The 23,241-nt window shown below is 31.3% G+C and overlaps 2 protein-coding genes across 5 annotated transcripts; both read right to left on the bottom strand.

Annotated features, from left to right (window-relative positions):
• Positions 1-588: 588 nt before the first annotated feature.
• Positions 589-8,831, bottom strand: SkpA (S-phase kinase associated protein 1 SKP1-related A). The gene is made up of 4 exons (XM_074142397.1): positions 8,671-8,831; positions 4,310-4,412; positions 3,234-3,442; positions 589-863 (listed from the first exon to the last, which is right to left on the bottom strand). Exons 2-4 carry the CDS (start codon positions 4,410-4,412, stop codon positions 687-689), a joined length of 489 nt encoding a protein of 162 aa, XP_073998498.1. The 5' UTR covers positions 8,671-8,831; the 3' UTR covers positions 589-686.
• Positions 4,315-21,991, bottom strand: Golgin104 (coiled-coil domain-containing protein 186). 4 transcript variants are annotated; one of them, XM_074142380.1, is made up of 19 exons: positions 21,809-21,991; positions 20,967-21,570; positions 20,712-20,880; positions 19,567-19,779; positions 19,019-19,138; positions 18,818-18,938; positions 18,380-18,492; positions 18,185-18,309; positions 17,937-18,093; positions 17,169-17,302; positions 16,062-16,230; positions 15,685-15,924; positions 15,451-15,603; positions 14,335-14,541; positions 13,770-13,805; positions 12,712-12,861; positions 10,680-11,830; positions 10,375-10,555; positions 4,315-6,981 (listed from the first exon to the last, which is right to left on the bottom strand). In XM_074142380.1, exons 2-17 carry the CDS (start codon positions 21,458-21,460, stop codon positions 11,777-11,779), a joined length of 2,655 nt encoding a protein of 884 aa, XP_073998481.1. In that variant the 5' UTR covers positions 21,461-21,570; positions 21,809-21,991; the 3' UTR covers positions 4,315-6,981; positions 10,375-10,555; positions 10,680-11,776. The 4 variants fall into 4 exon arrangements, with proteins under 4 accessions (XP_073998481.1, XP_073998480.1, XP_073998482.1 ...); XM_074142379.1 differs by having other exon boundaries at positions 10,387-10,555; XM_074142381.1 differs by having other exon boundaries at positions 10,408-10,555.
• Positions 21,992-23,241: the final 1,250 nt, after the last annotated feature.

Below are 23,241 nucleotides of genomic sequence, written 5' to 3'. Positions count from 1 at the left end.
ACATACAGGCAGCTACAGATTACACAGAACCATCATTCCTTCCCATATACCAAAAGACTATTTTCAGAAATGCGAACAATCCCTGCTTATAAATGAATTTTTAATTTTTAAATTGAAGCACATGTTTTTCTTTTCTTACAAAATATTCACAACTTTTACTATAACGTATGAGAGGTGAAGAATAAAAAACAAAAGTAGTTTTCTAATTCAACTATGGCTGTTCCTAAATAAATAAAAGGGTAATTATTTTCTATTAAATAACTTGTAATTGATTGATAGGTTTTTCTGGAGCCTTTTGTTGGTTTCACTATTATACAATGTTAAACTTTTAATACAATATTGTTATTACCTTCATTCTCAGAAAAAATCAAACTTTTATTTATTTAGGAAGGCAAATACACTTAAAAGAGTGCTCAAAAAATATAAGTAGCACAAAGATTGATTGCTATTTTTTTTTATTAGAAAGGTCTATACGTTTACAAAATGAAAAATTTGTGTTAAAACAGTATATTTTTTAGACGAAAAAGTAAATGAAAGTTTAAATATTTTTTTCATAAATGACAAGTCTTCAATCTTTAATCTCCTCTCTTCTCTATATGCTTCACAATTAATTATAAGTTGTGAAATAGTTTTATTAATTTTTTTTTTTTGTCTTTTTGTTATAAAGAGAATGAAATGAAAGAAAATTATTTTTCTTCGCACCATTCATTTTCTTTTCTCACTTGTTCTTCTTCAGCGGCAGAAAAATCGTTCTTAATATTAAATGTTTTACGTATTTCTTCGGGGGTTTTCCCTTTAATCATATTAGCCACAGTTTTGCAGGTTACATCAAGTAATCCTTTTATATCAAGGTAATTGGCTGCCTGTATACATAAACAAAAATAAGACAATTTATTAATTTTTTGTTTTCATTTTTATAACAGTTTTATTATAAATTATAAAAAGACTATGTGCAGTTTAATTTGAGGATTCTCTTTCAAGTCACGTTGATGGCTTAATTCGTCCAACGTAAATATTAAATTGGCAAAAATAAAAGTAATAAGATAGGAAACTGCTTTGAAGGAACTATCCTTCTATTAGAAGGATCTACTAGACAAGAGGTAGCCAAAGTGGTCTATATATAGATCCCCAGGGATCTATTTAAGAAAAGTAGGGGTCAATCTGAGCCAGGAGGTCGATTGAGGGTCCAAGGAAAAACCATTTCGGACCCAATATAGTGAACCTTGAAAAGAAACACCAGGCACACCCATCTCATTAATTAAGAAGCAATACTGTAGTTACTTTACTTATTATTTAATAAATATTAAGGTATTTCAACATTAGGGTATTTTTCATAAAACTATTGTTACACAATGTAAAATTACTTAAATAAATATTTAAAATCATAAATGTACAAACACAGTACCAAATAGATAGTTTTATTTTAATTAACTGAAAATTATATGGGGGTCCATGATCAAAAAATTTTGGCGACCCCTGTACTAGACAAAAATAAAGAATTTAAAAACCTGGGAACACATCTTCTTGAAAACTGTTTTTTGGTGAGAGAAATAACCGGATGGATGGAAGAAGTTTCTCCAAAATGTCTTCAATTTTCATAGACTTTTCACAAGATTCTCAATTAATGCTGTGATTCATGTAGACAAGAATATGTAAAACATCAAGGCCACAGATGAGGATTTAAATACCCCTGAGTATTATGACGTACAATAGGATTACACCTACTACAAATGGTTCCTAAATTGAATCGAAAATCTAGTCCCAAAACGAGGATTGAAGGAAAAAGCAATCGTAACAGAGGGAAACCCAGATTAAATAAATTTAATACCTAACATCAGAAACCTGTTTTCTTGTCTTATTCCTGGTTTGCCAAGGTTCCATGACTCGTAGAATTAATTCTAAATTAGGAGAAAAGTCTACTGACATTAAGGGCTAATTATTTCCAATCTAAATTAAGTATTCAATTAACAATAACAGAGAAATATTATATTACAAATAAGCTTTGTAAAGGTCAGTAACTGGGGCATATCGTTGGATTTAATCCGTTATAACATATTCTCTTTATTTTTGAAAAGTTACGGAATTTCATCCATCATCTCTGACGTTGCTTTAGAGTTTTTCTAATTACACAGCTTCAGAACTTTAGTGTGTGATAAAGTCAACCTCAACAACTGCGCAGATACATCCATCTTTGAAGATGGATTCAGTCCGAAATCGGTTTAAACAAGGATATATGACCAACAAAATCAACGTTTTCCCATAAAAACATAGAAAGACATGCTTTAAAACACGATGCACACACATATAATCAACACAAATACCCTGAAATCTTATTATTATTAACAACTTCTTAGACCTCGAAAAATGGTGCTTAAAATATGGAAACTAATACTATTCTCCTAGTTGGATGCGAACTGTGCAGAGCACCAGCAATTTTTCCAAAATTAAGCATAAATAATAATAATAATAAGAAAAGTAAAAACTAACCAAAATCGAGTATGTCTTATTCAAAGTGGAAAGAGTGGTAAACTGAAGGTTTGAGGCAGGTAGAAAAGTACATCATTAGCTGTACGCTAAATTTATAACTGATTATTCCAACGAGTCCTTTCGAGTGAAAAGAGTCACATCAGGCTGAGGAAGCACACACATCCCATAAGCCTGGTCACAGATAGCATATATATGTTCAGGCATGAAGATCAGGAAATGGTACGACGTAAAACAAGGGCTGATAGCTGATAATACACAGAGTTCGGCTCTTAAAAGAAGAAAAACATACAACTTCAAGAACAACCGTCATCAGACATCTAAGCCAACAGATCTCGAAGAATGCTTTAAACTAGTAAGCATCATAATAGACACTTTGGTATGGTGGATTACGCTTTCTGGCCATACCCTTCATCTGGAATCTAATCGTGGAGCTAAGTTTTATTACCTTCAAATATCCGATTAGTAAAGTAAGTAAAGTAATCGCCTATTTTTTCAGGCGGGGCTTAACGTCCAACTACCATTTACTAGGTGTCGTGGACGGAGGCGACTAGCAAACGTACTTTACTACTTCTCATTTAACCATTAACTAAAATCCAAGGCCAAGACCGGGAACCGAACCCTGTACCACAATGCATATTAGCTTTGCAGGTCTCGCCTCTTAACGCGCTCGGCTACCGTGGTGCCTCAAATACCCGATTATATTTAGTAAAAACCAGACTTTTATCAATAAATAAATTCAACATTACCAAAATAAGTTCAAACAGAGTGCCCTGGTCTACTTTAAGGAAATCAGCATCCCATGATGAAATGTCATCTGTTCTCTTTTCCTTGTTCTCGTCGTCTTCTGGTGGTGGAGGATCATCCTTGTGGTATGTTGCCCACTGGATAACTTTTTTAAGAATCGCTGAATTCACATTTGGTAATGGTACTACCTCCTCTTCATCTTCATCCATTCCTTAAAATCAATAGCAAAAGAAACTGGTGTTAATAATTCATTCAAATACGTCAAATTAGAATAAACAAAAAACTGACCTAACAGCGACTCTACTTTTTATCAGAATGGCTACATATTTACACTAAATCTAACGTAAAATCTTGAAGATTGGAGGCTTTGGAATTCTCAGTGAATGGCAATCCCTTACAAAAGCTCTTGGTATATCTTGCGTTATTTTTAAGTAGTGATATTTCAGAGATGAGTAAAAAAGAACGCATGTAGACCTAGAAATTTAGTTGTAATATTTTTGCGAACAGTCATTACAGCACTTTGGATACATAACCAATTATAAATTGAAACGTGTGTAAATCCAAAAAATTAATACGGATTATTTTGGATAAAATTTATGGTAAGTCGAAGATAACATGCACAGATTGATTCATCAGAGTTGTATACAGTAATTTGAATTCCACTAAATAAAGCATCAGCCACACTATTTCATCACTGTTCCTAATTCTGAGGCCGGAGGTCAAATGTGGGGACATAATGTTATTATAACTGGGATGAAATTTCTCAATGCAAACAGACGAGCATAGGATTAAAGATCGGCGAAAATCAGGAACCTTCTCAACTAATTGTTCAAACAAACCAAAAAGTAGTCTTCACATATTGCATATTATTTTTTAATTTTCCTCTAGCTTAAAACCAGAAAAATTATACGCGATTTCTCCAAAATTCTTTCTAGAAACTGCGAGTCTAAACTATGCTATTTGTTTTCCATCTCTTAACGAACTTAGCTAAAATTTAAAAAAGCGCAACTGTATCAAAATAAAAAAATCACTTTGGCAATTACATTAAAGACGCAACGGACCAATATTAATTACTTACCCAAATCTTCAAGCATAGTCTTGATTGTTACTGAACATTTTGCTATTTCGACATCTACGTCAAAGATTTCTCCATCTGAGCTCTGCAATTTAATGTGCGGCATCTGTAAACGAAAAATATAAATATTAAATTTTATATAATTGCTGTTATATCGATATTATAACTACTTTTATAAAATCATTAGCCTCAGAATATGTTCATGATTGCTTTTTCTTCACTAGATAAAAGCAAGTATGGCGATCATGTCAAATTATGACGCTTTTAAATTACAATAAGTACGGCCCTACCATTGATACAATTATTTATGAGAATTAAGTGTGTCGCAAAAATTTCGAAACTCAAGAAATTTCCTTAACCAGGAGAATTTCACTAAATAGATTTTTCATTTTTCTGAAATCTTCTCGAAATTGCCTACGATTATTTATATTACATACTCTTGGATATCTATAACCAAAAGTTACATCTATAACTTTTATTTTATCATTATTCTATGAAAATTCTATATTAAAAGCAGTTCCAGGACGGGGCTGGAAACCTTTCCTAATTCTAATACTCATTTTTTACCAACAGTTAACTATTAGAAAGAAGTAAATAATTGAGAGTTTGAAGACTACTGGTTTTTAATAAGATGTATGAGATTTTAGGTTTTAAGGAGAACACCATAGCTGGAAACAACGTGTGGGGGATACAATTCGAGACGGAACTTATCGAATATTAATCCGATAAGATTGATAATGAACTCTGGTCCTCGTTACATCATCCAACACTAATGGGCTTCACAATGTGGAATTCTTTGAAAGACAGTTGGAGCATAATCACAAGACCAAAATATGTATTTTTTTTAAAAAAAAAACATCAAATAAATCATAATTCTTTTAGCAACAAATAGTAATTTTCTATTAAACAGAGGAATCTGTGAGAGGATTCATGAAGATAGTTGGACTTCAGTTGTTAAATTAGTAATGATGTCTAAACCGACTCTGCCCGCAACACTTGCTGGTAGGTAAGTAATTTAATAAGCTGCCAACCTTAAAAAAATAACTGGAGTAATAGTAGCTTTTCTAAAAAGCGAATAATTGCAAAAAAGAAAAATTAAAACTTAAGCTCAGTTTCGATTTCGTGGAACGTATAAATAAGACAATTTGCTGTATTGGTTCTACAACCAGAGGTGTGCCTGCGGAATTAGTCTATTTGGGGTGATTACCTCCAGATTTAAGATTCCATCGATCACTGGATCCTTTCCAAATCAAAATGATAATACCTTTAGGTATAAAGGTTTTTTACTTCTTAATAAGAATAAACGTCTGTTCTATTTTCGAGTAGATCTCGAAAACGTTTACAAGAAAATGCACCTAAAGTAAATCTTGTGGAGAGACAGGGTTGGACAACTTCCCTCTTACGTGTCAAAGTGAAATGTGTAGTGTCATTAGTTCAATAATACTAATAGTAATTAAATATAAATGTAAAAACCAAAATTCCATTGCACCGAAATGCCATTTAATTTGAGAAGTTAAAATGAATATACAAAACTGAATAATTTGTGTATTATTTAAGGATTACTTCGCAAAAAACAGTTTCTAACAAATTTATTTATGTAAATTACATAAAGAAAAATGCTTATGTGTCAGTGTACCTATCAGATTTTTGAATCTTGTCAATACATAAAATTAAATCTCTTCTTTTTTTACATGCTTTATTAACTTAATTCAGATTCCTTATTACTCTTTTGTTTTAAAATATATTATTCGCTTTCTGTAAAACAACTTCGTCATTTCTGCTGCTCGGCCAATAAATTGGACATGGTCAGAAATAATGGATATTTAGATCCAGTTAAAACTTCATCATGAGAAGCTGCTTCAGGCTGATGTCCACAGAAACCATAATCTTTCTTATATGGAATCCTCAACTTTCCTTCTTTTAGAAGATTTACATTATTATTTATTTTTTTATTTATTTCTTCTTCTTGCTTTTCAGCTAAAAGTTTTAGTTGCTTTTGTTCCTTCTCTCTAACCAATTTTGATATTTCTTTTTGCAAACCACTTATTTGCCTTATCTCGCTATTACATCTGTAGAATACTTTGGCTATTGACTCCACTTCATCACAAGTTTGTGAATCACAAGATGGACTTTTCAATGTTATCTTTTGTTTTTCATAATAAACGTCTTCAAGAGTTTTTAACAAATTTGGGGGTTGTTCTTTAAGATTAATTAACGAAGTAGCTTCCATAAAATATTTTTTTACCGATGAATAATAATTTTCAAGTAGCTTTTTCTTAGTAGATAAAGGCATAGAATCTAAACTCATTGAAGCATATGGTGCTCTAACTAGTTGAGGTTTAGGCAATTGTGCAGAATCTTTAATATCAGTGAACAGTTTTTCAATATGTTCATGCAATTTAGGTACAAAATTCTCTACATTGGGCTGTTTAAAATAGTTTCTTTTATATTCTGAAACACTTTTCATATAACCAGTTGAATTTCTTGAATTGTCCGTTTCGGCTAATGTTCCATTATGTTGGAATAACCAGTAATTTTCACGTTTATCAGGAAGAGGTTTAGGGCTCCGTTCAGAATATGCTTGCCTATACTTTCCACCAATTTTGTTATGAGAAATATTACTATCCGTTACAGATTCAGATCCATCGCTATCATCCATTTTAATTGAACATAAACTGCAACAAAACTATTCTTACAACAAAATATTTCTATCAATTCATTAGCAAATAGATAAATGTCCACATTAAACCAAAAGATGAGATATGAAAAACACCAAAACCTTTTAAGCTAAGTACTTTTTATTTGAATTCTTTTCAACTCGAAAGAGCGCTAAATGTAAGATTACAAGTAATAAATCATTAGAAGTTATTTAAAGAAAGAGCGCACACTATAATGAAATGGCACATCAGAGGGAAAGGTGAGGATGTCAACTTACCACGGAAATCAATAAACTCATTTTCTAAAGAGTCTAAAGAGTAAACGGAATATGTGCGTGGTTTTGGCGAAAAAATCAAAGAAAACTAAAATATCCTATGAAGCGGATGAGCACTTCTTTTAAACTAGATAACTATCTGTAAGACCAGCAGGCATGCAAGGAAGGTCCACAATAGTTAATTTTTTTTCAAATTTAACTGGCAGTTTCAGAAAACATACTTTCGAGAACAAAACATTACTTTAAAAAACAAGAGGGAATGTCAGTTAGAGAGTAAATTCTTTTAGCTTTTCTTAACGTCCTGTCGGCCTCCGTACAATGTTTTTTCGTTATAGAAAACACTTCTTGCAAGAAACTAGAAGATAGAGAAAATTGAAGAGTTGACAGCTAGATTGGTGCCGGGATCTCCGCGTGGGAATGAAGTACGATAAACACTGATCTAATTACTTTAATGCGAGATGTATAATGTCATTTTCTGAAATTAATTAGAATTATATTGTTTTTAAAAACATTTAAATAAGATCATTGGGTAAATAGTAACTTCTATTTTGTACACTGAACGAACGTATTCGTCTTATGTCTTATTTCTTTTTATTAGCGAGTAGACATTTAAAATTAATAAAGGATTCAATTTTCTATTGTACACTTAATAAAACAAAATATAGTTGATAAAGTATTTTAAATGTAAGATACCAACTCAAATATCGATGAACTTTTTGAAGTACATAACTAATGATAGCTGTGTTTGAAAGGTTAAGAATAAATTTTTCAAGAGCGAATTGCCACTTAACTAGAATAAGGAATGCAACGTTTGAACGGTGCTGAAAGAATTTAATTTATGCACTGTCTAAAAATACATCCCTTAGTACAAAAGGTAGTCGATGGACTGTGAAGACTGGAATAGAATGAGCAGAAGGAGATGTTACAATTAAGGCTTGTCGGATTGCAGATACTGCGTTAAAAAATATGTTTAAGTTATATTAGTTATTGCATAAACTACGTACTACATATTTAATGAGATTAACCAGTTCACTATGTGGTGACTAAAAATGGTTTTATCAAACAACAAAAAAATAAATAATCTACTTGTAATTAATTCAGATTTCCAAATTAAAATTTAATACTGGCTTGAGGTAAGAAAATGTACCTGCTCAGCCAAACTAAAAATTGTTATTCCCTTCTGATTCTTAGATAGTTTCTGCTAAGTTTTTTAATAAATTTATTTAAGGTCACTTAAGTTCAATTACCATTTCTTTAAAAACCAAGAGAAATGTTATTGACAAAAAAGTTAATAAAATGCACACTTTGCAAAAAAAAAACGACCATTTACAATTTAAAAAACATTCAGAAAAATTAATTACACAACAGAAATGCCGTTGTCAAAGTATCATTAGAGTAAATTAGTATGGTATTATTATAGCATTATACTCACTTTTTAAAACTTGATTTCTAAACTTGAAAGGAAGAAAAACTAACAAATGAATTGAAAAAATGGAGTCTACACAACTCTGACAAGTCTACCAACAATGGCAGTGCCTGACCAGAACCAGACGTCACAAGATCCAAGGCTTGTTAGATTAGTTAAGTGAAAGACTAATAAAATACATAGTTAAATCTTTATATTTTATAAGTTACTATGGACAAAAACAAATATTATTTTAAAAAAAAATAATTAAGAAAGAACTTTTAATTTCATTAAATCTTTTCTAGCAAGAATTTTTATACTATTCATTCACTCATTAAATTATAATTTTTAAGTTTTCTCAACATAGTTTTAAATAAATTAATTAATTTTTAACACAGTTTAACAAAAAATGGGAATTATAAGAATTCAGTCATTATTTTGAAATTTTCAAAAATAGTCTTGACAATCGATATCATTCTTCGCGGCAAATTCTTTGATTTTTTAATTTAAAAGGAACTTTTCTAACATAAACTTACAGACCATTACAAAAATTATATACATAGATGATCGCATTTCTGAAAATTTACCTAAATAGTTGAGTAAAATTATCATAGAACTGAGTTTTCTCTGTTTTATAATATTTGATCTACCGTACTTGCTAAATGAAAACTTTTTAAGAAATGCTTCAGATCAACCGAAAGTCTAGAAAATGTATGTACTCTTAAGTTCGAATTAAACGCAACTTGTTGCAGTTATTAACTTGTTTACTTTGTTTTACTTAATTGACTTGCTGCTGAAAAATTTCTAAATTATTTTTTATGTTTTGTAGTGAAGAAAAATATATTCGATTAAAAAAATTGATATTAAATTCTTCTTTTAAAAATGTAATGAAATAAATTTTAGAGAAATTTGTTCCCAATTTTCATCCATTTCGATTACGAACTGAAAAAAAAATATATAAAGAAGTACATAGGTTCTATCCCTATGTAGAACCTATTCTTGGAGTCAAGTAATTTTTGCAATTGAAACAGAGAATAACCGAGAGTATATGTATTCTGTACATGAATACACATCGCGGCAAGTTAATGCGGTGCAATCTAAGATAATACCTCAAGTTTATTCTCTTCTTTTTTTTGCCTGTTTTGGGCCCATTTCTTCTGGGATCAGCGTTCTAGGAAAATCGCAACAAAATTAAAAGTACGCTGACACCACAACTTCGAAAATTGAGCGATTTTAGAATCATTTAGGTTCAAAAAGGAGTTCAGAGAATAATTTGGGTTTAAGTAGCCAAATGGAAATTCAAATTGTCATTGCGCAGTTAATTACGTTCAGATGACTAAATTCTAAGAACTCTCTTCTTTTAACCATATTGAATTTGGCTTCCTGGTAGCTTCTTCACTAACTGTGGGTCTTTGCTATTGGGCGCATACAACTTTTTAAATCTATTTTTAATTTTATTGATTTATTTATTTAGAATTCTTAGCAGTCCTTACTTCAAATTTGAAAAAATAATACATTTATTAGATTCTTGTTTCTTACTCGAAAAAAAAAATTATCAAGAGATCTAATATTAAATTAACTGATTGCACAAAAAGCAAACTGAATTTAAAACCTACATAGTTAATGGATAAAAATCCAACTGTGCTTATAATTAACAACCAAGAAATTCCTTGGTTACTCGATAGATCGAGGAAGGCTCTAACGAGGCGCAACCCTAGACCAAATTCTCACCTGGATACTTACTATCCACAACTAGCAACACACCTCTCAAAGATTCTTGTACAAACACACTTCTCAGACCTCTTCTGGCTTGCCGTCCACTTTCTACAATTAACTATCCATACGGAGTTGTACGTCTAACTATTGATCAGTTGTAGTACATAAATTTAAAAGATCTTTAACGCAGTAAACTCTATAATGAAGACAACTCAAATTAATCAAAATCTCGATGTTTGAAGAATTGCAAACAGCAAAAATTGTGAAGGTTTGGGAGGGATTAGAAAATATTTACAGATAACTATATAAAAAATGCTTACCACAAATTTACTTAGGGTTTCTTTTCTGTTTGAAATGTTTGATAAGAATTTATTAGATTTTCCAAATATAATTAAACCTTTCCTTTTACAATTTAATATTTTTAATTTTGCTCTTCTGTAAGCCTTCAGGTACTGTTTTCTTTTATCTAAGTAACACGTACAATCACCATGGCTTTTAATTTATTGAAAGAAAAAAACTCTAATGTCCCTCTAAGTACATGAATAAATGTATAACAAGATATTAATAAATGTTTTAAACATATTATATATCACATGACTATACAATTAAGTACATACATATTAACAATAACTTTACAATAAGTAACAATGTTACTCTTGCGACATTAACTTAATATTGAAAATACAAAATAACTTATTTTACGATTTAAAGTACAATTATAATGATTATATACACAAATGTATTTAAAAAAAAAAAAACTAAATAAAAATTGGAGACAAATAGTTTAAAACAACTCTTTCGATTGATTAAACCTGATTAAAAACAAAAAATTGTCTGTTCACTAACTATCAAAGGCACCAAAAAAATAAAATAAATAAATAAAAAATAAAATAAAGTATAATTAATAAATTGTACCATTCAATTTGATCTTTACATTTGATTTCTTTATTGATTTAATTTTCATTATAATTTTAAAGCAAGTTAAGAAAAAAAAATATTAGCTCTAATTTATGTTGTTGATAAGCAGGAGTATTATCTTTCTTAATTTAGAATTAAATATAAAAATGTATCAGAAGCTTTCATCATAACATTGACTAAACTATATATAGCTTCAAATAATTTTCATTCATTATTAACAGAAAACAAAATTTAATAGAGAGTATATATTTTTACAATAACGTGCGCATGTTTTTATTTGAAATCTGAAAAACCAACATTTTCTACAAAATACAATTCAGTCATTTCAATTGGATATAACTCAAAAGATATGACGCAATTAAGGCAATCGAAGAAGAGGGTTGGAGAGAGTGAGAGGGAGAGAAGAAAGAGAGGGTGAGAGAGAAAGAGAGTGAGAGAGAGCCAGCGAGCAATATAAAATTGCGCATTTTTTCTAGATTTCTTTTCTTTTTTTTTTTTATTATTTCTGCTGTGAAAGCCGAGCAATTTCATCTCCAAGTGTATCAATGTTTTCCTATTAACAAAACAAAAGTATTACAATTATACAAGAGAAAATCGGAATGAGATGAAGTTGAATGGCAGTGGCCAGAGAAATCTGTAAAAATGAAAGCCCCAAGCGATGGAAATGGAATTCCTTAGAAACATGCTGGGGAAGACAAAGAGGGACAGAATTAGAAATGACACTACCGAAAGATTCTGGGTTAGCACCTGTACTGGGTCGAATTGGAGTTAATCATTTGCGATGGTTTGGATATGTAACAAGGATGGTCAATGATAGAATGGCTGGACGAGTATATGAAGCAAGTGTGGCAGGGAATAGAATTCGGGGTCGTTGAAGAAGAACCTGGGAGGTGGATGTTATAGTGTTTTAGAGTTAGAGACATGGACTATCGAAGGAGGAGAGAGGTTGCTGAGAACCGGGATGTGTAAGAAGTTCTGCAAGGCCTCTACACTGCAAGGCTGTAGAAGAAAATGGATAATGTGTATATGTAAAAATTTAAAATAATATTGTTACTGTTCATTTCGGGTACCAGTTGCGCCCTTCACCAAGAGTTTCTCTTTCATTTAAAGAAAGCGCTGTGAAGTTGGTAATTACAACGTGCAATCTAAAGTGTGTAACCATTCCAGTTGTACTTTATAACTTATACAGTTCTTTAAACCCTAAAGAATTTCCAGATAAAAGCCACCAATGGAACCCGAAACGTAGAGCGACAGAAAAAGTTGGGAAAAAAACTTTCTGGTTCAGAGAGGGTTGAGTTCAATGTAAATTGTCACACAGGGGCCCATGGAGTTTCGAGTATAAGCAATTTAGTAAAAAATTAAATTATAATATAGTATCAAAACATTAAAATAAATTAAATATAAAGTAATAATTAAAAAAAAAAAAGTACAAACCTTGAGGGTTATATTTTTGAGCAGAGTATCTTCCAATACCGCTTGTAATTTTCTATTTATTTCAAGACACAGTTCAAAAGTCATAGTTTCATCTGCAGGTTTGTTGCCATATAGTGAAGCCATAATGCCACCAGACTTGGAGAGTTCAGCCTTTAAAATATATATAAATAAATAGTAATTACTATAAATTACTTCGTAACTATATATGTATGTAGTGAACACCAAGCATGACTCCATTTTGATAAATTATTAAAAAATATAACTAATCTTTTCAGTAGGATATCGCTAAGAAATATTACAATAGAACTCGTTATTCGTTGCAGCAGAACAGTAACTACAACAATGTAAATCTAATTATCAGCAGCAGAGAACAGAATTATTTACACATTTTAGTGAGTACAATTAGAGGATAGTTTCAACCAAAAAAGGAAATTATTTTGTTTAACAATACATAACAATAATAAAGAATAAACTAGAACTTCAAAGTAAATTATTGACAATCTTACAAATTTGGTGTTTTCACTATTATTTGGTTCTTTTCAATATCAAACACAACTTAATACCCAAAAATGGCACTTTAGAGGGAAGATTGACGGTAATCTAGGTCTCCGGAAACGACGGAATTTTCCCAAAAACCTCATAAACTAATTTCGCTAGAAAAGTGGATAAAATAATAATGATATACCTACATGTGTTAGTGAATATTCGAAGTTGTAAGAATAAAGTACATTTTCGGAAATTAATGCCGAAATCTTTTCGTATAACGAAAGCAATTTTATTAAAATTAATAAATTCACGGATAACTGACCTCGGCCTCTGACTATTCTCTATTTTATAAAATTCAGACCATTCTCTATAAAACTCAAGACTATTATTTATTTCGTAAGAATCTTTTTTCTATTTCTGACTATTCTCTAATTCATTAATTTAGAATATAAAAATTACATGTTCTTTAAGATACAGAATAAAACAATTAAGGTAATTTCGTCGCTAAACAAATGGAAAAAGAAAACTCTAGATAATGAATAAATTCGCTACAAATCAGAACAGTTCCTTACCGCAGTCTTGAGTTTTGACCATCCAATTAGAGCAGCCTTGTAACAGATAAAAAAATTAATTGAAAATAAATTAACGATTTATTAATATTCATCAGATCATTTATTAATCACCAGAACAGAGGTTAGGTTTTTAAGTATACGTAGAAAATATTATCAAGAACAAAATTAACCTTAAAACTTAAAATATAGTTTAAAATAAAGTGAAAAAAAAAAACAGTTATAGAAAGAATAGCGTAACACCAAAGTATAGCATCAATTTTGAGAAGGCTGCATTTTTAAGTTTGCAATTTAGTCACGGCTTCAATTATGTAGGTTCTTTTCTAGATAGTTTTGGATTTATAGGTATATATGACAGAGTATATAAGACGTTTCCCAACAAAAGAGCTCAAGTAATCAAAATATTATTTTCAGTTCAAACGATTAAATAAACTGTATTCATAATATGAATACGAATTAATTAACAAAAATTAATATACAATTGTTTTACAAAAGTATTCAAACAGTTTTTCAATTACCATGATATATGTCATGATACACAGTTAAATGAAAAAAAATAAATAAGTACCTTGCTGCGATCCATTGAGTTCGAAGTAAGTGTCCCAGCCTGCTCTCTCAAGATATAGTTTTGAAGTAACCGAGATTTCTTCTGCAGTTCCTTTACTAGCTGAGCTGTGTGCTCTTCTAAAAATTCTATTCTATCGTTTTGTTTTGCACTTTCTTGTTGAAGTTTTACAATTCTTTCTACTAGAATTTGTGCAGGCACATCTATTCCCTGTACAATCGGGTTGATTAATCAAATAACACACTTTGAACACACACAATAAATTTGAATTCATTATTGCTCAGTTATTATAATCACAAAATTTCAACTATTGAAACATACTCTTCCAAATTCAAATGCTGTAAAGTAAAATATTCCAGTGAATATTAATAACAAGGTAGGTAGGTAGGTAGTCGGGCGAGAAAATGAAATACAAATTCAATTAGAACACATTCTAATTGTGCAGAATTAGCGGAGATAGTATAATTTGGTAACAACGACTTCAAGGGGAGATAGATTGAACTGGCAAGCTAAGAAGCTATTGTGGTGTTGAGTTCGATTAGTCTTGGTCTTGGATGTTATTTCAATATGAGACATTTTGAATGAATTAATATTCACACTGCACTTCTATATTAACATAAACAGTTAGAACGACGAATAAAAATTTAATTTTTATGCTAGAAAGTAGGAATCCCTAAAACATCCCAGATTTGTTCTGTGGAGAACAGCGATTCTGTTATTCTGAAAACAGTAAAAATGATAAAGAAACTGAAATGTAAATATGAAAAAAATTCACAACCTAAAGAAAAATATCCAAGTATAAATGTTGCTAAATATCCAATTATTTAGTCCCAATACTAAACCTTCGAAAAACTAAAAAAGATAAGGTGCGTTAAGAAATATTTAGATAAAGCAGTGGAGAACGTTTCTCGTTTACATCTCTCCACTATGTCTAGTTTGCATTTGAAAACAAAGGAAGAAAGCCACTTTCTCGCTAATTTCCCAACGTTGGCTTAACATTCGGTTGGGGCTATCTAACTTTGCTGACCGCGATAGTTGCAAAAACTATTGTGGTCAAAATAAAAGAGGTTTAGAATCCCAGTATTTTGTCCCTAATCAGCAAAATTTACAGCGTTATACCTGCAATACAGGAGAATCATTAAGGGAAGACAAAGAACTAGTTGTTGACTTGCTACCACTTGTTACTGAATTTGTCGAACTTCCAGTACCTCCAGTTAACAATTCCAATTGTTCTATTTTACGTTTATACTGTGACAATTCTCTCTGCAATTCCTGTAAAAATAAAATAAAAATAAACTGCACGAACTCAAATGGCATTTAATTACTTTTTTTTTGACACAATTTATTTCTTACCTTAATTTGTACAACATGTTTGTTCTTTACTAATGACAATTCACTTTGTAGTGTGTTTACAGTTTCCAATAAATTTTCCATTTTAGTAGTTTTCTCAGCGACCTGCCTAGCAAGTAATCTAGTATCCTCTAGTCTTCGTTCTTTTTCTTCTGCCAAATTTCTATGTAATTGTTCAATTTCACTTTTTCGCTGAAGTTCCGAAGCTGCATGGCTCTTTTCTATCTTTTCTAGTTCATCGGCCTGTTAAAAATTACTTAAAGTATGAAACTTTTGTTTACATATAATATATTTAAACATAAAGATTAAAAGGCATTTACAAAGAAAATTCAGCGCTTATATTACAAAAGCTTAAATAATTAGACTCAAATAAAAATTACCTTAGATTCAACAGCAGAGAACTCTGACTGAAGTTCAACATTTTTACTAGTTAATTTTTGTGTAAAAGCTAACAATTCTGCTTCTCTGGACTTACAAGCCAATATATCTGTCATTAGCTCCTCATTCGTAGAACGCAATAGATCAACCTCCGACAGAATTTGTTCAGCTCTGAAATGGATAGTTTTATATAAATGCTTAAAAATTAAACTGTTGTTATTAAGAATTGAATTTAAAAACAAAAAAAGTACACTATGAATCAGTAAAAAAAAAACTATATCGACTGTCGGACTATTCTGAAATTTTTGAATTCAAATAATAATTCTAAGAAAAACCCAATTTTGTTACCTTTTGCTTACATAATAAATCGTTCTGTATTTCAATACTTTTTCTGTTTCGTAAGGAATGAAAAAACATAAAACTAAAATAAAGTAACTCCACTACTCTTTTTAATTAATTTGAAGAAATTTTCAATACCTAAGCGATTGAACATTTGATTTAATCTTCAGTCCTTTACAAATGTTTGAGTTGCATGAACCTCAACTGGAATCTCAGTCTGCGGGCATCGAAATCTGCTTTTAATTTTCGTTTCAGATCAACTACGAATAATCATCCACTACTTTCCATTCCAGAGATTTCCATAGCGGAGACACTTCAGGGATCTGGCGTCCTTACAAGTCCCCCAGTAAACCCACATAGGCAACTAGTACTTTTATTCCAACATTCACACAGCGTCTTAGAATCTGTCAAGGTATTTGACGTGCGAAGCTATTTGGTTAGAGAACCTAAACAGACAACTCTTCTCCACTATCACACACACTTACATTATACACGTTCAGGAAAACAAAACACCAGCATTCAAGAGAGTCACGTAGTTCTTCTAGGTTAATTCTTGACACTCTCTTCTAATCTAATATAGTCATCAGAGATTTGCCAGGCTTCTCCTCTGTAACCTCTACTGTTTATCTATTGGCTAGTAGCTTTCTGGGAGAAGCTCATCAAAATAATCAAAATTGCAATTCTAAATTTATGACTAAAAGAAAGATTGCAACAAAACCTGTTTAACAATAAGAAAACATTTTTAAAAAATAAATAAATTATAAACCTACCTAGTTATGTTTTTTTCATTGTTCTCCCTGGCTAGTTTCTCTTCTGCAAGCTGACTTTCTAGATCTTCAATTCGATTTTTTAAATGAGCCATCAAAACTTCATTATCGCCAGTATTCCCCAAATCTTTTACATCCTACGAAATATTTAAGTTAAAATATTAAGAAACTTGCTGAATTCCTCTTAGTAAAGGAAAAAACTGTTTAAAAACATTAGAACTATGATTAAATGTAAAGTTAAACACATTGTCCATCTTTAAAGATCCATGTCTCTTCATGTAATGTCAAGAAGAGGTACTTGGAACAGGATTTTAGATTAACCGAATCATTTTAGATTCAAGCCATTTTATACTGCAAGACAGACCTAACAGGAAAACATCTCTAGGACTAATTTTAGACTTAAGTTTATTTTTAATGCACAACATGCCTTACTTAAAACAAGGTGGGCATCCCCATCAGTCACAGCGTTTTGTGTACTTTTTGATTGGTTTTATGGTACCTAAAGAGGTAATACACAAAACCACTGGTAAAAAAAAATGAGAGGCATCAATGGGGAAGATTAGTACGAACATGTCCTTCGATAGAATGAGAAGAGACTTCCAAAAAAAAGTCGGCAACCGCCTAGAATATGGAAAAGAGGATCGTCTCGAGACAGCTGGATAAAGCGCGAGGTTGTTGCAAAAATGTTGACCACAATCGAGAAATAGAAATAATCGTAAGGAACCCTGATAAGTGAAATACCTGAACAAAAAAGAATGTATAAATACAAACCTCATGTCTTAAGACAATTGAGTGTGGCTGTACCTCATTTTCAGACATTTTCAAGTTAGGCAAAGATAACAATTCCGAACTGTTTGGGTGACGAGTGCAATATTTATTTTCACTATCACAACTTAGAAGGCCAACTTCGGAAAGAATGTGTTCAATTCTAAAAGATAGAATGAAATTATTAGATTCTACATTCTTATTTATATCCACATTTATTTTTTATCTAGCAAAAAGGGCAAATCTTTACTTACTCCTTAAGTTGTTTTATCAGACTTTCTCTTTTACCAGATATGTTAAAATCTAAGCCGGATGCACTATCAGATAAACTATTAGAGCTACTATAAAGACCCAACAAAATTTGTTTTATATTCTCCACCTGCAATGTATAAAATTAAATTTCATAAAATTTTTAAAATCCCGAAAATAGCAAAAGTAAAAACATCTACCTGTTGTGATATTAAACTATTTTCTTTAACGAGTGTTTGATCTTCTGAATGTAAAGTTTTATTTTCTTGGTTTTCTATAAATACTCTTGACCCTTGCTCTTTAGTAGTGCTTCCTGTGCGAAAAGAAATAAATGAAATGCATAAAACAAACTAGGTAATCAACATTTTGTTACTATTGTATATTGCACATTAATTATGTCCTGTTTTCAATATTCCTTTTACTTATATTCTTAGTTTCCATGCCTAACCATGCTTGAGTGGACAACCCCCTGTTATAAGCCGCAACATCTTTATGCCTGCTTGTTAAAAACGTAGAATTTTTTTTAATACTTCATTTAAAGCCGGTAGGAGAAAAACTCCCAAGCTTCGATATTTCATCTCAAAAGAATGGACCACAATAAAAGTCTTATAAATTTCATGTTTTTAAAAGTCACTCACCTATTATGTTGTTCTGTTCTAATTGCAATTTCAAATTATTTATTTCTTTTCGACAGACATCCATTTCATTTTCTAATGTTTTTATATTTGAATTCAATCTTTCTATTATAAGTGGACATTCCTAATCATAAAAATAAAATAAAAACTTATGATCATTAAGTACATCTTTATTGAGTAATCCAGTTTTTATAAGTAACTTACTTTATGAGCTTCCATTTCACTTATCAATTTATTTTGAGTCCATTTAATCTTAATATCTCTAGAATTAATTTCTTCTTTTAGTTTATCAATTTCTTTATAAGCGTTTGAAAGTTCCGAAGCCTTAAAAATAAATAAATATTTAGAAAAACGAAAGCATGAGGAAGCTCAGAATGATCAAAAGTTTTATGTATCCCACTAAAAATTAAACAATAATAATAATAACAATATTAACAACAAGGGAAGGGATTAGCTATGAGGTTAGCATACTGGACTCCCACGCGGAGGTCCCGGGTTCGAATCCAGCAGCTGACCCTTAGATTTTCTCTTCCTAGGAGCTTCTTACAGCTCACTGTCCGGTGATGGACAGTGTTGTCTGTAACGAGAGAACACTGTCCGGAGGCCGGCAGTGCACTGGAAAAAGCTCCGGGCGCTAATGACCTCAGCTGTTGATGCGCCAAAAAAAAAAAAAAAAAAAAAAAAAAAAAAAAAAAAAAAAAAAAAAAAAAAAAAAAAAAAAAATTAACAACAATAATAACTCTAAACAATACCTTGTTATCTAATTGTTGGGCAAGTTTAATTTTTTCACCGTTTATTGTTTTTAATTTAAATTGGGAAGACTCATTTTCTTTAAGCATTTCTTTCATTTTCTTATCCATATTATCTTTATCTTTTTTACAGTCGAGAAGTTCCTTTTCGCTGACAGCATACCTCATTACCATGTTCTCTTTCTCTTTGTTGGCTGTCTCATACTGTTTCTTCAGCTGAAATTTTGATAACGTACCCAAATAGCGCAAAAAAAATAATAACTTTTCTTATTTTCCTAATCACTTTATTACAAGCAGAGCAGAAACTATTGTACTTTTAAACCAGGAATTTGGGCAGTAAGTTCCTTTTGTTGCCACTTATTAAAAAAGGTTTTTTGAAATTCGACCACAAATGTTGAATTGGGGATAAATGAGGTGTAATTGAAAAAAAAGGATCAAATAAGAACCCTGTTAAATTAATCTCGACATTAAATCTACTAAACAAATGATTCGGATATTGATCCTCACAAGAGTAAGCAGACTAGTGATCTTTGCACCTCAAGCTAACTTTAAAGAATGTTAGTTTATAAACAGGTCCTTTCTGAATCCCGGATGCTGGTGTTTATACAAGAATTACAAAAAAAATCCCATACAAAATTCAAAGATTAAGAAAATGCAGATTCTAAATGTAATGTAAGCTATGAAAGCGATGAGCTGGCAAAATTTAACTGGTGTCTACGAATTACATCGTCTAGGGTGCAAAGGAAGAATTTATCGTTGGCGAAGTTGCGGCAAAAGCTTAGTTATTAGGTAAATCTGAATATACCTATGTTTTGTTTGAGCCATTAAACAACTTTAAAGAAAAACTATTTAAAAAAAGGCTGGTTTCTGATGTCCTCCTCTAACAGATTTTGATATCAAGCTCATTTAGAGGGTTTAAATTTATAACTTTACTTCTTACAAAAACTTTGAAGATGATTCAGTAAATGTATCTATATCTACAAATGAAGCAATATCGCGGTGGAGAAAATTTTAAACAGTAAAATTAGCAACTGAAATAATCGCTAATATTGCTTTCACGCTTGCTACCCAACAAATTAAGAACAGCTTCCTTCGTTGGTTGGAGAGAAGTGAAAATAAAGTTATATGAATAAATAACTGTTCCTTACCGCCAACAACTTTGCTTCCATTTCTTTCTGTAAGGTAGTAATCGTTCGTTGATCAATTTCGTGTTCTTGCTTACAAAGTTGTACCTCTTTCTCATATTGAAAAATTGATGTTTCTAGCTGTACAATTTTCTCAGTCTTGGTAGATTCTTCAGATAATTGTTTTTCCAGCCTAAATCAAATGAGTTGGGGGAAGACCCTCAGTAAACTTATAAGACTCAGCGCTTCCAACAAATTCCTTACATAAAATGTTCTTACCTATGAATGGTGTCTTCAAGGTTGGATATTGTGTTTTTGCTTGCTTCCAATTTGTTAACTAGAGAGAGGTGTGTTGGATGTACTAAACAATCGTGCTCTTTCAAATTTTCTTGTTCTTTAGTAGCCAGAGCTGACACCTTCTCCGCTTTAATATCATTGCCCTGTGCAGTGTTTACTATGATGTCAGATGTTAAAAAAGAAGCACTAAACACATCAATTGATTCGTCTAAAAGATGGGCCAGATCATTTTTGCCTTTATTTTCCTCACTATTATTAACTAGCACTTCTGTGTTCTGCTCTTTGTTAGTAGCAACATGATTTGCATCAGTCTTAAAATCCTCCACTTCACTTTTTTCCTGAATGTTGATTCCATCTGTTTCTTTCCCATCTCTAATCTTTTCATATTTAGGCAATATATTGTGAACACCATTTGTCTGTATGTTGTCTGTTTTTATTCCATTGCATACAACTTCTTGCAAAGCCATCTGAACCATCCCAAAAAGGGTAATGCCTCCGGGCTATGAATTGTTACTGACATCAAATTCTAATTCGCACAAGGGCAAAGTAGGGCGGAAATAGTAAACTAGTTAAAACAATCCACTACCTAAAAAAATAAAATAATTCTGCATTAACTGAATTATATGTTATAAATATGTTACCAAATCTTCAAAGAACAAATTATAATTTAAACCAAGCAGAAAGAAGCAATGATTTTTCTATTTCGAGTAGAATTATAACACAAAAATAACACCTTTAAAACAAATTAAAGTGGTAAAACTATCCAAATGAAATAGTTGATTAAAAAATATTGAATAAAACACGTTAACAGTAACTAAACTTACATTGTGAAACTTTGAGGAGTAGAAATGTTTTAAAATCACAAACATATTATCTTAATACAAGGATGTCCTACTATTCTACTAAATCTAACAAAATTAGATTCTACATTAACCAGCTGACAGCTTTAGTTCATGGGCGGTCTACAGGACCTTACTTGACTACTGGTTATGGTTAGTGGTGCTGGTGACTTCTCACTGCAGTGATTAGTATGTCAGTTGTAAACATCGATCTTTCATCATTTACATCGATAATACGACTCTAGCACATCGTTAAAAAATTCATTCGGTAAGACCGCCTCTTTTTTTGATTGCCTGATTCATAGTTCGAAATTTATTGTTGTTAGGTCCACCATATATTTCCCGTTTTTAGAACGTAATCTAACTTGCAAAAAGCAAGTCGGTTATTTGGCAAATGTCATTTACGTATTTAAAATCTTGCCTTTCCATTAAAAACTCCGGAGGGTTAAGCGGCAAGCACTTCGACAGAGAATTTCATCCCTTCGGGTGAAGATAACACAACTCTTGTACTGTAATTTCCAGACCCATACATATGCCCATTACCTGTAGAAATAGTTGTTTGCAATTATTTGGGTATCCCAGCCATAGGCAAACTCTCTTATTTTTAAACTCTTTCTTAAGAGATAGATCCTGTGCTGATGCCATCTAAGGGAAAGCAATAATCACTAAAAATGAATTTTGAGAGCCTTATTCTATTCTATGATCAACCAATTACGTTGAATAAGATTCACAAAAAGAAACCTTTAGCCCATTAACTCCCTGCACGTACATATTCATTTGATAATATGCCCATCTCCACTTCTCTCTATAGTACATAATTATTAAATATTGTAGATGTGTTGAAGGTTAGAAAAATAAGTCTAGGTTCTTGACAAATTTCTTTCCGGTCAATCATCACCAAGTTGAAGCTCTCATCAATTCAACATGGATGGTAATCACTACCGAACAATTATTTTTGAAACTGATTCTGAAGATAAAGATCATCCACCTGCAATTAAGTTATTCAAGTTATTTAATCACTTCAGAAGCAGAAATCTAGGTCGTGGTGGCGCTTTGATACTGCGTTTTTTTTTTAATTGAGGAGAAGGATCAACTCAACACTGGGCGAATCACGAGAAATTCATCAGGATAGAGAGCTTGGCAATTTTGATTTAATTAATCATATTTTTCAAATACATTTGTACACACCAAACTAATAAAGGTACCAAAAATCATGCTAACTTTAGGTAATCTTTCAGGCAGGGCTTAACGTCCAACAATCAATTAGGTCCCACAGACTGGGGAGGAAGCACATAATTTACGAATAACATTTTTTCTTACAAATAAAAAGTAGCTATACGTGGGATGCGAACTGAGAATCTCCCACTTACAAAGCCACGCTTTACAACCACTAGATCAACACCTGCCCCTAATAGGTA

Source organism: Rhodnius prolixus, unplaced genomic scaffold (assembly GCF_049639745.1).
Source record: "Rhodnius prolixus isolate KJV_2025 unplaced genomic scaffold, Rpr scaffold_6, whole genome shotgun sequence".
NCBI classification, from domain to species: Eukaryota; Metazoa; Arthropoda; class Insecta; order Hemiptera; family Reduviidae; genus Rhodnius; species Rhodnius prolixus.
This window is presented reverse-complemented; position numbering and strand designations above follow the sequence as displayed.

What these genes read in the sequence shown, in the direction of transcription:
- SkpA (XM_074142397.1), bottom strand. Translation starts at nt 4,412, where the DNA reads ATGCCGCACATTAAATTGCAGAGCTCAGATGGAGAAATCTTTGACGTA. An exon ending in GACTATGCTTGAAGATTTGG is followed by an intron (nt 3,443 to 4,309) that starts GTAAGTAATTAA and finishes ATTGATTTTAAG; the next exon opens with GAATGGATGAAGATGAAGAG. An exon ending in CTCTGTTTGAACTTATTTTG is followed by an intron (nt 864 to 3,233) that starts GTAATGTTGAAT and finishes TTATGTATACAG; the next exon opens with GCAGCCAATTACCTTGATAT.
- Golgin104 (XM_074142380.1), bottom strand. Translation starts at nt 21,460, where the DNA reads ATGGTTCAGATGGCTTTGCAAGAAGTTGTATGCAATGGAATAAAAACA. An exon ending in AGAACAGAACAACATAATAG is followed by an intron (nt 18,493 to 18,817) that starts GTGAGTGACTTT and finishes CTTTTCGCACAG; the next exon opens with GAAGCACTACTAAAGAGCAA. An exon ending in CAATTGTCTTAAGACATGAG is followed by an intron (nt 17,303 to 17,936) that starts GTTTGTATTTAT and finishes AATATTTCGTAG; the next exon opens with GATGTAAAAGATTTGGGGAA.